This window comes from Lagenorhynchus albirostris, chromosome 12 (assembly GCF_949774975.1).
Source record: "Lagenorhynchus albirostris chromosome 12, mLagAlb1.1, whole genome shotgun sequence".
NCBI classification, from domain to species: Eukaryota; Metazoa; Chordata; class Mammalia; order Artiodactyla; family Delphinidae; genus Lagenorhynchus; species Lagenorhynchus albirostris.
In genome coordinates, this window is record NC_083106.1 from 77,244,045 (window position 1) to 77,256,613 (window position 12,569).

Below are 12,569 nucleotides of genomic sequence, written 5' to 3' on the forward strand. Positions count from 1 at the left end.
AGGTTAGGATACTAAGAATGGAAATTCTTTTTCTCAGCTTTGGCTTACAAAGAAAGTAGAAAGAGTTTATATGAGAATGATTTGCCGTGCTCACAGAGTCACTGCATTAGTTCTCGTATAATTATTATTTGGAACATCTTTCTAACGGTCCTAATGAGCCTAATATTTCTATTTTCATTGACATGTATTCCAAATATTTTTCTATATCAGTCATTTCACCTATACTTATGAACAGAGAATACAATCACAGGCAGTAGGATATTCCCAAATTTTAGAAGACTTGCTGGTTTCTCCTGTCTTCTGAGTGAGAAAGTGGTTAACTTCTCGTACCACCGAATTAGATCTTGTAAAGGAACTAAACGTGAATAAGAAGCCAATTCTGTCTTCACAGAGTATAACTTATAGTTATGGAGATAAGACGTGCATATAAATAGTCAATATGATAATGAGGGCAGTGAACTTGGGTGGTGCCAAGAGTGATAAAGGCAGTGGAGCTGTCAGGACTCACGGTGTCATTTACTGGGATATGTACAAGGTTAGAGACCGGAGCAAGTATCCAAGGCTAATTCAGAGGTTTTGAGTCTAGGTGACTGATAAACTGTGGTGCTTTCAGGAAGAGGGGGAGCAACTTTTCATGAAAAATAATGAGCTCAGGTTTGAGTTTCCTGAGGCTGAAGAACCCTTTGGCTACCCATTCAGAGAGGACTTAGGAGTATTGGGCCTCTAAGCTGATTTACCGTAACTTCTTAGTATGTGAAAGAATACATGCAAAAGCCTGAAATACCATTTCAACCAAATTTAAATGTCATTGCCTTGCTATAATAATGAAAAAAGTGTATGTATTTCATTTCCTCGTGTAGGTGACTTGGAAGCACCTTCCAACCTAGTTATTTCTGAGCAGACCCATCGTTCTATGAGAGTGAGCTGGACACCTCCTTCTGACAGTGTGGATAGGTATAAGGTGGAATACTACCCAGTTTCTGGAGGGAAACGGCAAGAAGTGAGTAGATAGCCCACTCCTTCCTGGTCCTGAGATTGGGTCCTCCTCCTTAGGGCTCTGAGAGGAACGCTGGGGGGGATGTAGGGGGCAGAACTGGGTCCAAGATGGCGCTCTCCATTTCTTGCTAGGCAAGCGCTTCCATTTGGGCTTAATTAGAGGGAAAGAGCTTTGCTTAATTTCTTATGGTTTTTTAATTAAGTATTTTTAATTAAGGATTAAGAGGATGCTTAATTTATCCATGAGTTTACATTAGAATCATCAAGTAGGGAGGGAGCATTGAAGACCTTCTAGTTTTACCCACTAATTTTACAAATAAGGAAACAACAGCTGGGAGAATAAACTGTATGAATTGTCCAAGGTCTCATGGTAATCTGGTGGTTTCCAAAAACAAAAGACAACGGTCTCATTAAAATATAATTTCTAAGCTCATTGTAGTTAACTACTTCACAATCATAGGAGAAAAGAGGGAAGTGATGATAACATAAGTTGTTATTCTTTTTAAATTTTTTCCCCTAGTTTTATGTGAGCCGATTGGAAAGTAGCGCAGTACTGAAAGATCTGAAGCCTGAAACTGAGTATGTTGTTAACGTGTATTCTGTGGTAGAAGATGAATACAGTGAACCTCTGAAGGGCACAGAAAAAACCTGTAAGTCAAATTAAAAAAAAAATCTTATCATTGTTTTATTTTTTAAGTTAAAGAGGTGAACAGCCCTCGTGGGATTTTTTTTGTGTTCTTTTTTAAAAAATTTTTATCGAAATGTAGTTGATTTACAGTGTTGTGTTAGTTTCAGGTACACAGCAAAGTGATTCAGTTATGCGTATACATTCTTTTTTAGATTGTTTTCCCTTATAGGTTATTACAAGATATTGAGTAGAGTTCCCTGTGCTATACAGTAGGTCCTTGTTGGTTATCTATTTTATATATAGTAGTGTGTATATGTTAACCCCAAACTCCTAATTTCTCTGTCCCCCCTACCCCGACCCTCTTTGGTAACCATAAGTTTGTTTTCTACGTCTGTGAGTCTATTTGTGTTTAGTAAATAAGTTCATTTGTACCGTGTGGGACTTCTATCAGCCTTCCAAATCATTCCTTTATTCGATATCCATTCAACACATATTTACTGAATGCGCACTTCATGCAGGTCCTCAATAAATACTCCGTGCTTTTCTCCTTTTACTGGCTGCTTCTGCCATCATGGGACCTGGCTGGGTAGTCATGGTCTGAGATATCTTAGAGGGAAAAGTACCTTTAACAGTTATCCACTTCTTAAGGGAAGATACCATGTGGGGAGTGGGACTCAGATTACCTGGAAGAGCAGCTTGCAGGAGTGACCAGCTCAGTTCTTCCTGCTGGCAGTGAGAGCTCCCCCCCTTTTTTTTTTTACTGACTTTTGGACTCTGGCCTTTACTGGAGAAGCTCTAATGGCTTTGGCTTTGAGTAGAGCTTTGGGGAACGATGTTCCTCACTCCTACTCCTGGTAGGGTTTCTGAAGCCATATGAAAATACTCTTTCCTTCATGGTTGGGCTCCAGGAAGAGGGGAGGCCTCTTACAAGAGGCAGGAGTGGGCGTCACTGAATCGCCTCTACTCACTGCTCAGTCCCTTAGGTCTTTATCTCTTCTCTTATTTCCCTTTATTTTAGACCATCAGAGATGGGAAATAATGTATTTCATAATGGACAGGATTAATCTGCTAATTCCTTAAAACTTTAAACTCAATCTTAGGACAAAAAATAGAAAGCTGTGTAGGTGTTAAGTGGAGAGAAGGCAGTAAGCCTTTTACTCTGCCTCATGGGCTAATCTTCTTTCTGAAGAATCCCCTAAGTTCCACTTATTAACAGATGACACCCTCATTTAAAATGTTTTAAAAAGAAAAATGAAATGAAATATTATGTTGGCTTTTTATGTATGATATTTTATGGTTGAAGAATGAAAATGGTCAACTTACAGATGTTCCGGAAAAAGAGATTGAAATCTCAGGAAGTTGGTCTCTGTTTTGGCTTCCACATGAACTCACTAGAATGCCATTTTACACTTAAACTTCTTTGCTCTATGAAATAGTTATCACATGCAGTCCTAGTATGAGGTGGTGATAAACAATGAGATCGGGTTTTTGTGGGGAGAGGAAAGGGTCATATTAACTCTCATTGATTTCTCACAGCAACCTATTTTCTATTTAGCATATACAAATATCAATAAGTAGGAAACGATTGAAAAATGAGCAGACTGACAAGAGCTAGACTGGTGTCTTCTTTTACATTCCAACAGTGCCGGTGCCCGTGGTCAGCCTGACCATTTACGACATTGGCTCGACCACCATGCACGTGAAGTGGCAGCCAGTCGGGGGCGCCACTGGCTACGCCTTGTCCTACGAACCCATCAACGCCACAGAGCCGACCAAACCCAAAGAGGTGGGAGGCGTTTGTTTCTTTATTGTTGGGTCTTCCTGGGACTTCACGGTTGCAGAGTCCCCATTAAGGGGCAGTTACTCACGAACTCATTTATAACTTTACACCCAAAATAGAAAAACACAAGATTAGATTTGTGACCTGTGACGAATCTTAAAAAAACATCAGCATGAGAAAGGAAATGCAGGGCAGAGAAATGAAAAATCAAAGTTGTGTGAAAATCTAGCAGTCACAGATTGGTGTAATTGTCCATCCCCTGTTAGTGGAAACGTTTAATTGGAATGTGTTGTCTCCCCTCGGCATGTCCATCGGCAGATGCGCATGGAACCGACAGTGACCGATGTGCAGCTGAGTGACCTCTTCCCCAATACTGAGTACGCGGTCACGGTCCAGGCCGCCCTTCACGACCTCACCAGCGACCCCTTCACTGCGAGGGAGGTCACCTGTAAGACGTCACCAGTTCTTCTTCCCTTATTGCTGTGAATACGACACGCTCTTTAGGCTTTTTCTTTCACCGGCTCGTGCTACCGATAATTTTGATAATTTGTGTGTCAGTTGTAGGGTTATTACTTATGGCAATCTAATTTGAGAATTAGGGTTATTTCTGGACTTATGGCAGCATATTAAATTGATTGTAAGATTCACATTTATTTTCCCATATTTTGAGATGTATCTTACAGTCAATGGTGTCTTACAATTGCGCTTGGTGAGGTGTCAATCAGGGAATAGAACAAGAAATAACGGTGCATCTTACAATCCATATTGTTATAGATCCATGAAATATTGTATATGGCATTGGTGAGACGGGAATGTCGGGTGAGTGTAGTTTTGCAGGAAGATACTAGGTTTAAGATCAAGATGTTCTAAGTTCTTGTTGAAGTAGAAACTATGGCACACATGAATGTCTGTTTCTGTTAAGTAAATGAACTCAATCCCCAAACATACTGATCATCTTCGACACTCCAGTCCTGTGCTTAGGTGTTGGGAATGTACTGATAAAAATGTAGGGCAGCGTGGAGGACCCGGACCCTTTCGTGGTTTGCACTTCTCTTGTGTGTATTGTTCAGCCCCTTTTGTGTTTCTGGTTTGCCTCACTAGCACTTAGGTGCTTTTTCTTGAAAAGTGACAGTGACTGCTCTTAGGATCCTGGCCTTACCCAGCCAGTAGTTTTGTTTCGTGCTTCTCGAGGTGGGCGTGCTGGGATTCTAAGTATGTCTTGGCTTAAATTTGGTGAGTCTCAGAGCACATTTCGAAGGAAATTAAGAAGTTGGAAGAAACGTTCAAGGGGGAACGGTGTTGAGACAGAAGCATGATGAGGCAGAAAAGAGAAACCCCGCAAGGTGGGGCAGGATACAGTCACTGACAACAAATAATCATCTTTCATATGTCGGATCCTGTCTGGAGCTGGTGGTTTGCGGCAGTGGGTCGACGGCAGGTGGAGAGAGCAGGAAGCGGCTGAAAGACGAATGCAGCCATGGATTTAGATGTGGGGCTAGACTGCTGCAGTAGGGGAGGAGAGGGCACAGAGAGGGGCTGAGAGACGAAAACACTGAAGGGATGGAGGTGCAGAAACATGGAAGTGGAGACAGAGATTCAGGAAGAGAGGTTTACAAACTTGGAAGGAGAGACAAAGGAAGTGGGTGAAAGAGGCAGCTTGAGAGAGTGAGATGCGTCTCATAGAACAAGAGAAAATCTCTCCATTAGTTATCCTCCTGGTCCTTTGTAAGGTAAAGCTTTGTTTGACTTGGTGAAAATTTATGATTTGGATTTTCTTCTCACCGTTTGGGCTCCTGTGGGTTTTCTTGTAAGCTTATTGGTTGTTTAATTTCGTCTCATCTTCATGCTTCACTCTTGTAACCATTTGTTTTTCTATCACGTTCTTCAGGAAGCGTGACTCATTTTGATTTCTATCTTAACCGACTTAAATATCTGATAAAGACACATGAGCTGTACATTTATGGTGAATTATGATTTATTATAGCTGAGCAGCAAGTAAGAGCTTATTTAAATAGAGCGGGAGAAAGTTAACATATAAATGAGAAGTTAGAGTTGTGATAAAAATGTAAATTTATCCTGTTTTTAAAAAGCCTCCTTAAGAAGAATTCAGCTGTACCTGGTAGAATCAAAGTGCTTTTATGATCATAGCCAATTTGTTTAGTTACTTTGCTGCACACCTTTAAGTTTTCTCCAAACAACTTCTTGAAAGCTTGTGTGGATGCTTTAGAGCTTTTTGGCTGAGAACCACATCTGGCCCCAATTTCTCATGCATTTCCAGTGCCTTTGCCCAGTCCTCGAGATCTGAAACTCAGAGATGTGACTCACAGCACCATGAACGTCTTATGGGAACCTGCACCTGGAAAAGTGCGTAAATACATTGTTCGCTACAAAACACCGGAAGAGGATGCCAAAGAGGTAGGTTGAGATTAGAAGGGGTTTAGAAATATTTGTTTAGTCCTAGTAGGTTTAACAGAAGAATCTAAACAAGTATAACATGTTTTGAATACTTGTCACTTTATGAACATAGTGTTGGAAACGTTATATATTTATAGAGCACTATTTGAATATTGATAATATATTGGACTGTCTTGCATTTAGTTTGGAAATGTTTTGCTGTGTGATATTAATCCTAAAAACATCATCCCTTTGTAGATAAAGAGTTATAGAGTCTAGATGGCATTTCGCTCTCCTGCAGATGCTTCATATGGTGCTCTGCATTCTACGAATTACTAAAACATGTCATAATAATGTTTCTAAAAATGAAAGCTAGCAAGGGGATGCAGGAAAGAAGAGGGGAAGTTTGTCAGGGAATGGGAAGATAGGACACTTGAGCAGGACAGAGAGAAAGTAGGAACATAATGTCAGAGGATTGTCCCTCTGGCTTTGAGCATTTTTGAGATGATGCTGAGATGGAGAGCTATTTCCAGGACAACCTGCTTCAAAGTGGAAGCAAACTGAGGAGCTTCACCAGCGAATGGGTTTAGAACGTATGTTTGCCTGAAGGGGCATTAATGTGAGAATCTCAGAGGCGTTTTTGGAAGCTAGAAGTGGTTTCTCTAAGCACCCAGTTACAGACTGTGCAGGTCATTTGGATTGTACACAAGCTACCTGTGCACACACTCATTTCATTCTGGGTTTCAACGTCAAAAGCAGTGCAATGACCAGTGGGTCTAATCAGCTAATGCACAGGAGAATTTTTCCGAAATGAATCGCGCAGTGATACAAAGGGAGACGGGGAAGTGGGGGAAACGATTAGGTTGTTTGAATTCCTAGGCAGTCATCATTTACCAGACCCTAGTGCCAGATACAGCTCAGTACATACATTTTTTCCACTTTGGAAACATTTTAAATGATCTCCAATTCCTGGACTCTTATGCAAATTGGAAAACACTGCTGTTTTTTGTACCACAATTCTTATGCTCTTGTGCTGAGAGAGATAGCCAACAACAGAGGGATGTCAAAATTAAACTCTGTAAAAATAGTTCCACTGCTCTATTGTAGGTAGAGGTGGACAGGTCATGGGCCAGCACACCTCTTAAAGACCTCTTCTCACAAACCCGGTACACAGTCAGCGTGTCTGCGGTGTATGATGAAGGGGAGTCTCCCCCAGCGACTGCTCAGGAAACCACCCGTGAGTTGGTTTACGCTTTATGGATAATTGGAAGACAACACTGCATGCACGTGTCGCTGAACTATCTGGATTATTTCATTTCTTTAAAAAAAATTTTTTTTTATTGGTGTATAGTTGATTGGCAATGTTGTGTTAGTTTCAGGTGTACAGTAAAGTGATTCAGTTATACACACACACGCACATGTATGTACGTATTGCTTTTCAGATTCTTTTCCCTTATAGGTTATTACAAAATACTGAGTATAGTTCTCTGTGCATTTCTTAATGTTATTTTTGCCAGAATTTAATAATGTTTGGGTTCATAGATTTCTTCCCATCTTCTATCTCTATGTCCATTCCTTTTATGATAATTTCTTTCCTATTATTCTACCAGCCACTGTCACTAATTCATCTTCCAGATACTTAACCAGGGTGTGTGTGTGTGTGTGTGTGTGTGTGTGTGTGTGTGTGTGTAAGGGGGTGGGGAGAAAGCATATTGGACGTTTTCTCTGGAAAGCATGCATTAGTTATCAATTTATTTTGAGATCTTACTATATGTAAAGTGCTATCAGGGCTAACAAAATATAAGCATCTTTGCTCTCAGTAGTATTCCATTGTGAAGATAAAAAGTAACAATACATGGGATCATGTAAGGAAGGTGAGTTACATGGCACTCAGAGGAAGGGGAGATTCCACAGTGGGAAGGTGGAAGAATACAGGGCACCTGCAGGGGCCCCATCTTCCCTGCTCCATTCTGGGCCACCTCAAGGGATGTCGCTTTCTCTCCTTCTCATGCTACTTCCATAGCATTTAACCCAATTATTATTGCCTGTTGGTCTTTTCCTATCTATTCTACTTCCCCCTGGCCCCTTCCTCATGAAGGCACAAACATATTTATTTTGCTCAATTTTGAGTCTCTAGTTTCTCACTCAGTGCTCAGCACAGCATTTCCTAATTAAATGGTGGTTAAGAAATTGAGGTCTAGAGCCAGCAGGGTTCCCAAGAAATATAATGGGAGCCACAGAGGTAACTCAAAGTTTTCTAGAAAATAGAAAAGGTGAGGAGAAAAATGAATTTCAATAATGTGTTTTATTCAGCCCAGTGTATCTAAAATGTTAGCATTTCAACATTTATCAGTATAGTAATTATTTATATTTCACATTTGTTTTTGGTAGTAATTTTTTTGCAATCCGGTGTGTCTTAATTTACACTTTTCGCACATCTCAATTCAGATGCCACATTTCAAATGCTCAATAGCTACATGTGGCTGGTGTCTCCCATGGAGGACAGCACAGGGAGTCTAGAGAATTTAAATGATTTGCCCAGCCTCGCCCAGGAAGCTAGTGGTGAGGGATCAGTGCTATAGTCCAGAACTTTACTTCCTATCCAGCACCTCCCTCACCAGAGGCTCAGGAGCTTCTCCTCCAGTGCCCAGCTGGTCTATACATGATCAAGGCATCTTGTCAAATTTCACAGCCTCCTCCTTAACTTCAGACAGTATCCACTTCTGCTCTTTTCTTACCATGTGAAATCTCTTAGCAACTTTAATAACCTTCTTGGCATCAGTTCTTTCCTGGAAGGGTAGTGGCTAGAGATGAAAATCTGTCCATATGAGCAGGCTGACAGATGTTCATAAATACAACAGGAATTTAAAGGGAAGTAAAGGAACAGTAAAGGGCAGAAAAAGTCAGGAAGAAAGCCTAGTCAAAGCCTGTCATTTAACATATACTAAATTAATACTTGTTTTTAATCCTTAGGATTTCCTAAGAACTTTTAGATACATCCAAAGTGTACCCTTAATGGTTGGTTTGTTTTGAAGTTGTGCTTGTGAAAGTGGTATTATCTCAATGGGCCTTTTCATTGTAACTATTAGAAACAAATTTTTGGTGGCTCTGGCTTTTGTGTAGTTGGCTTTGGTTACCAGGAGATAGAGAAATAATTGACAATGAAAGCTCAGAAGTGGTGTCAGACGTTCCAAATTGCTTGTGCTGCAAACCAGCTGCAGTGCCTGGTCAACAGAAGGGCTCTTAGTTGGGATTTCAGCCATCATCAGCACTGCAGGGCTGGTCCTGTCTCTGAATAGAGTTGATACAGTCAGCTTCACATTGTGTGTAAGGTTAGTGATCTGCAGGAAAAGCTTATGCGTGGATTACTTAGATCATAAGATTTCATGGGCCATGAAGGTCCATGAAGTCTCTGATATTATGGGCTAAAGTTTGTGCTTCTGTACTGCTGTGCAAAAGAGTCCAGGGTTTTCCTTAGATTCTCAAAAAGTGGGAGGGACAAAACGATGAAGAACCACCGTGTTAGAACAGTATGACTAAACGGTACCTTTAAAAAATTCACCATTTTAATAGACGGGAAGTAGTCTGTTATAGCCATAAAATGCTTACAGTTTTCGGGGCTCTCTCTCATATTTACTTTCAAATGAACTGAATTGGTTAGATACTTGTTTCTAAGCAATGTTGTCAGCCAGTTTTCCCATGTCTGTTAAAAACAGAACAAGGCAGTTTTATTATATTAAGTTTGGGGATCACATCGAAAAACAGTCGTGCCTTTTCTCGGGACAGGCACTGTACCAGCCCCAGCAAACCTACAGATTACTGAAGTAACACCAGAGAGCTTCAGAGGGACTTGGGATCACGGAGCTTCGGATGTGTCTCTCTACAGAATCACCTGGGCACCTTCCGGAAGCACAGATAAGATGGAGGTAGTGTTAACTCTCTTTTGCTCTCTCTCTTTTTTGAGATCGCATTTCATTATAGGGACTCTTGTTTGAAATGTGTATTACCTCTGTTGACTGAAAAGCATCCTTCCCTACTAGTGACTTTTGAGCTCATGGTGTGCGTCAAAGCAGGAGGAATATCTGGCTAAATGATGTCAACCAACTGCCATGGAGTGCATGATGTAGCCGGTGACTTAACCTTGTGTGGGTTTGTTGTTTCTTCCTCTTTCCCTAAGACCATCCTAAATGGAGATGAGAATACTTTGGTGTTTGAAAACCTGAACCCGAACACTCTCTATGAAGTTTCTATTACTGCCATTTATCCCGATGAGTCAGAAAGCGATGACCTGACTGGCAGCGAGCGCACAAGTAGGTGTTCAGCCTTCAGTAGGACATTGTTATCTTAAAATGAACAGAATAGAGCTATGCCTATATTCGTAATATTTCCCCATATTCTGTTTTTTGTAGTGCGTTTGATACCCTTAACAACACAAGGTAAGAATTTAATTTGCTGATTGTACGGATGACCAAATAATGAATGAATGAATGAAAAATAACACAAAATCCATTGCAAACAGGCCTTCTGCTTTTAAATCGTAAAGTGTTGATTGGGGCCTCTTTTAAACAGGTCTTTCTCAAAAATCTTTGCTCTTTGCTACTATTTGTTGAGGAGTCATTTGAGAGTCAATGACCATCATGTACCGTCAGGTCAAATTTAGTTCTAAACCTAGGGGCAAGACGGGAATAAAGACACAGACCTACTAGAGAATGGACTTGAGGATATGGGGAGGGGGAAGGGTAAGCTGGGATGAAGTGAGAGAGTGGCATGGACATATATACACTACCAAACATAAAACAGATAGCTAGTGGGAAGCAGCCGCATAGCACAGGGAGATCAGCTTGGTGCTTTGTGACCACCTAGAGGGGTGGGGTAGGGAGGGTGGGAGGGAGGGAGATGCAAGAGGGAGGAGACATGGGGATATATGTATAGTATAGCTGATTCACTTTGTTATAAAGCAGAAACTAACACACCACTGTAAAGCAATTATACTCCAATAAATATGTTAAAACAAAATTTTAGTTCTAAGCCTAGAAGTATAGAGCTCTCTTGATTTCCTTGGGAACAGTGCTTATTTGTGGGAGAGGCATTCTCCAGTGTGTTTACTCTGTTTCTCAACAATCCTTTTTCAGCTCCAAAAAGTGGCCCACGGAACCTTCAGGTGTACAATGCAACTTCTAACAGCTTGACTGTTAAGTGGGATCCTGCTAGCGGTCGTGTGCAGAAATACAGAATCACCTATCAGCCTTCCGCAGGGGAAGGCAATGAACAAACGGTAATTCATTTTGAAAAAACGTGACTTGGATAAGTTCTACCCTCTCCGTCTCAAAGCCCTCTCACTCCCAGTGTTTAGTTAGTCACACTTACTGTTTTGAGAGTTGCAAGATTTACTGTATTGCATGGAATTTTTTGGTTTCATCCCTGATGGAGCCTCACAGCATCAGGCATGTGCTTCCATGCATTCATGTTTTCCTTAAAAACTATTAGGCACGGGTCATCCATGAAAATAGCTAGATTTCTGACTCTATTTGTATTTTCATTTCTTACATCTCTAACTTGATCAAGTGTTGAGAGTTTGCTAAACTTCCATTATTCTAATTTTTCTGTTTTTTTGCATGTCATAAGGTATCTTCTAGATCTGATGTTTCTACATCTGGGTATCTGTTCAACCTAACCTATACTATTTATCACTTTTACATTTATCCAAATGGAGGTTCCTGAGAAGGACTGTAGGACTACTGTAAACTCGGCTTTCCTCTTCTTTTTCTTCCCAGCCTTCCCGTATTTAACAAGAACCCTTGTCCATTTACCTTGCTTGCTTTAGTTGTCTGTCTTTGAACCTTCTTCAGCTTTGTTGTATGAGATGTGTGATCAGAGCTGCACACATTACCCTGAGTCAGGAAGCAGCATGATTTTTACACAGATAGGGCGATGCTTTCTGATTTATTTCAAATACCTCTTTTGGTGAGGTCTAGCATTCTGTTGACTGTTGGGGGCTGTGATTTTTCCTCATGTTGCCTTAGAGAGAGTGAGTTACTAACTTTTAATTGTCTGACTCTCTGAGCTCCAGCAAATGGGTCATACCTCTTCCCAGTTTAGAGGTGTTAGCAGAGGTAGATGCTGGCAGTGGTTAAAGGTCTCTGAACCTGCGCAGGAAGTGGGTTTAGCTGAACTAATGCTCTTGTGAGCTGCTGTGTTGAGGTTTCCATAGATCTAGACTTAGGTAGTGTGATACATTTGGATTAAGGATTTCTTATAGTTTATCAATAGTAAACTAAATACCAAGTGTCATCAACTGGCTTTTATATAAAATAAGACACATTGGATGGACTGATAATTTAATGGCAGAAACAGAACTTTCGTCTTTGCCAGGCCAGATTTAGGCAAAGCTTGTCCTTAGCATTTCTGTTCTTGGTGATACTGACCATCCAGCTGCTGCCCTGGGTCTCTCTTTCCTGTCTCTCAGCTGTTTGTTGTAATTAGAAGGCGTCTCATAAACTTATCCTCTGTCCAGTATTAGCTGATAAGCCCTTAAGGTCTGTTATTCTTAAGGATATTTGCATTTTAATGCTGGTCTACGATATAGTCAAAGCAATGAATCACTGATGCTGGCATATGTTGGAGAGCTGGATGGGAGAAGCAGGCACACACCATTCTGCTTCCTCCTGAGGCTAGTTCTACTACGTGGATGCTTTCAGATTTGTTAAGTATCAAATACATTGATACTTTGTTCTCATAACCTCAAATACTAAATTTGTTTGAATTAGCCGC

The 12,569-nt window shown here is 40.8% G+C and overlaps 1 protein-coding gene across 1 annotated transcript in view; it reads left to right on the top strand.

The window, feature by feature from the left end:
- COL12A1 (collagen type XII alpha 1 chain) overlaps positions 1-12,569 on the top strand; it is a 111,762-nt gene that overhangs the window by 46,574 nt on the left and 52,619 nt on the right. The window contains exons 22-31 of the mRNA XM_060167334.1: positions 861-1,000; positions 1,517-1,646; positions 3,268-3,410; positions 3,723-3,852; positions 5,683-5,819; positions 6,906-7,035; positions 9,585-9,724; positions 9,976-10,108; positions 10,208-10,234; positions 10,931-11,073. Of these exons, the coding sequence (XP_060023317.1) occupies positions 861-1,000; positions 1,517-1,646; positions 3,268-3,410; positions 3,723-3,852; positions 5,683-5,819; positions 6,906-7,035; positions 9,585-9,724; positions 9,976-10,108; positions 10,208-10,234; positions 10,931-11,073 (1,253 nt within the window). The remainder of the gene's footprint in view (positions 1-860; positions 1,001-1,516; positions 1,647-3,267; positions 3,411-3,722; positions 3,853-5,682; positions 5,820-6,905; positions 7,036-9,584; positions 9,725-9,975; positions 10,109-10,207; positions 10,235-10,930; positions 11,074-12,569) is intronic.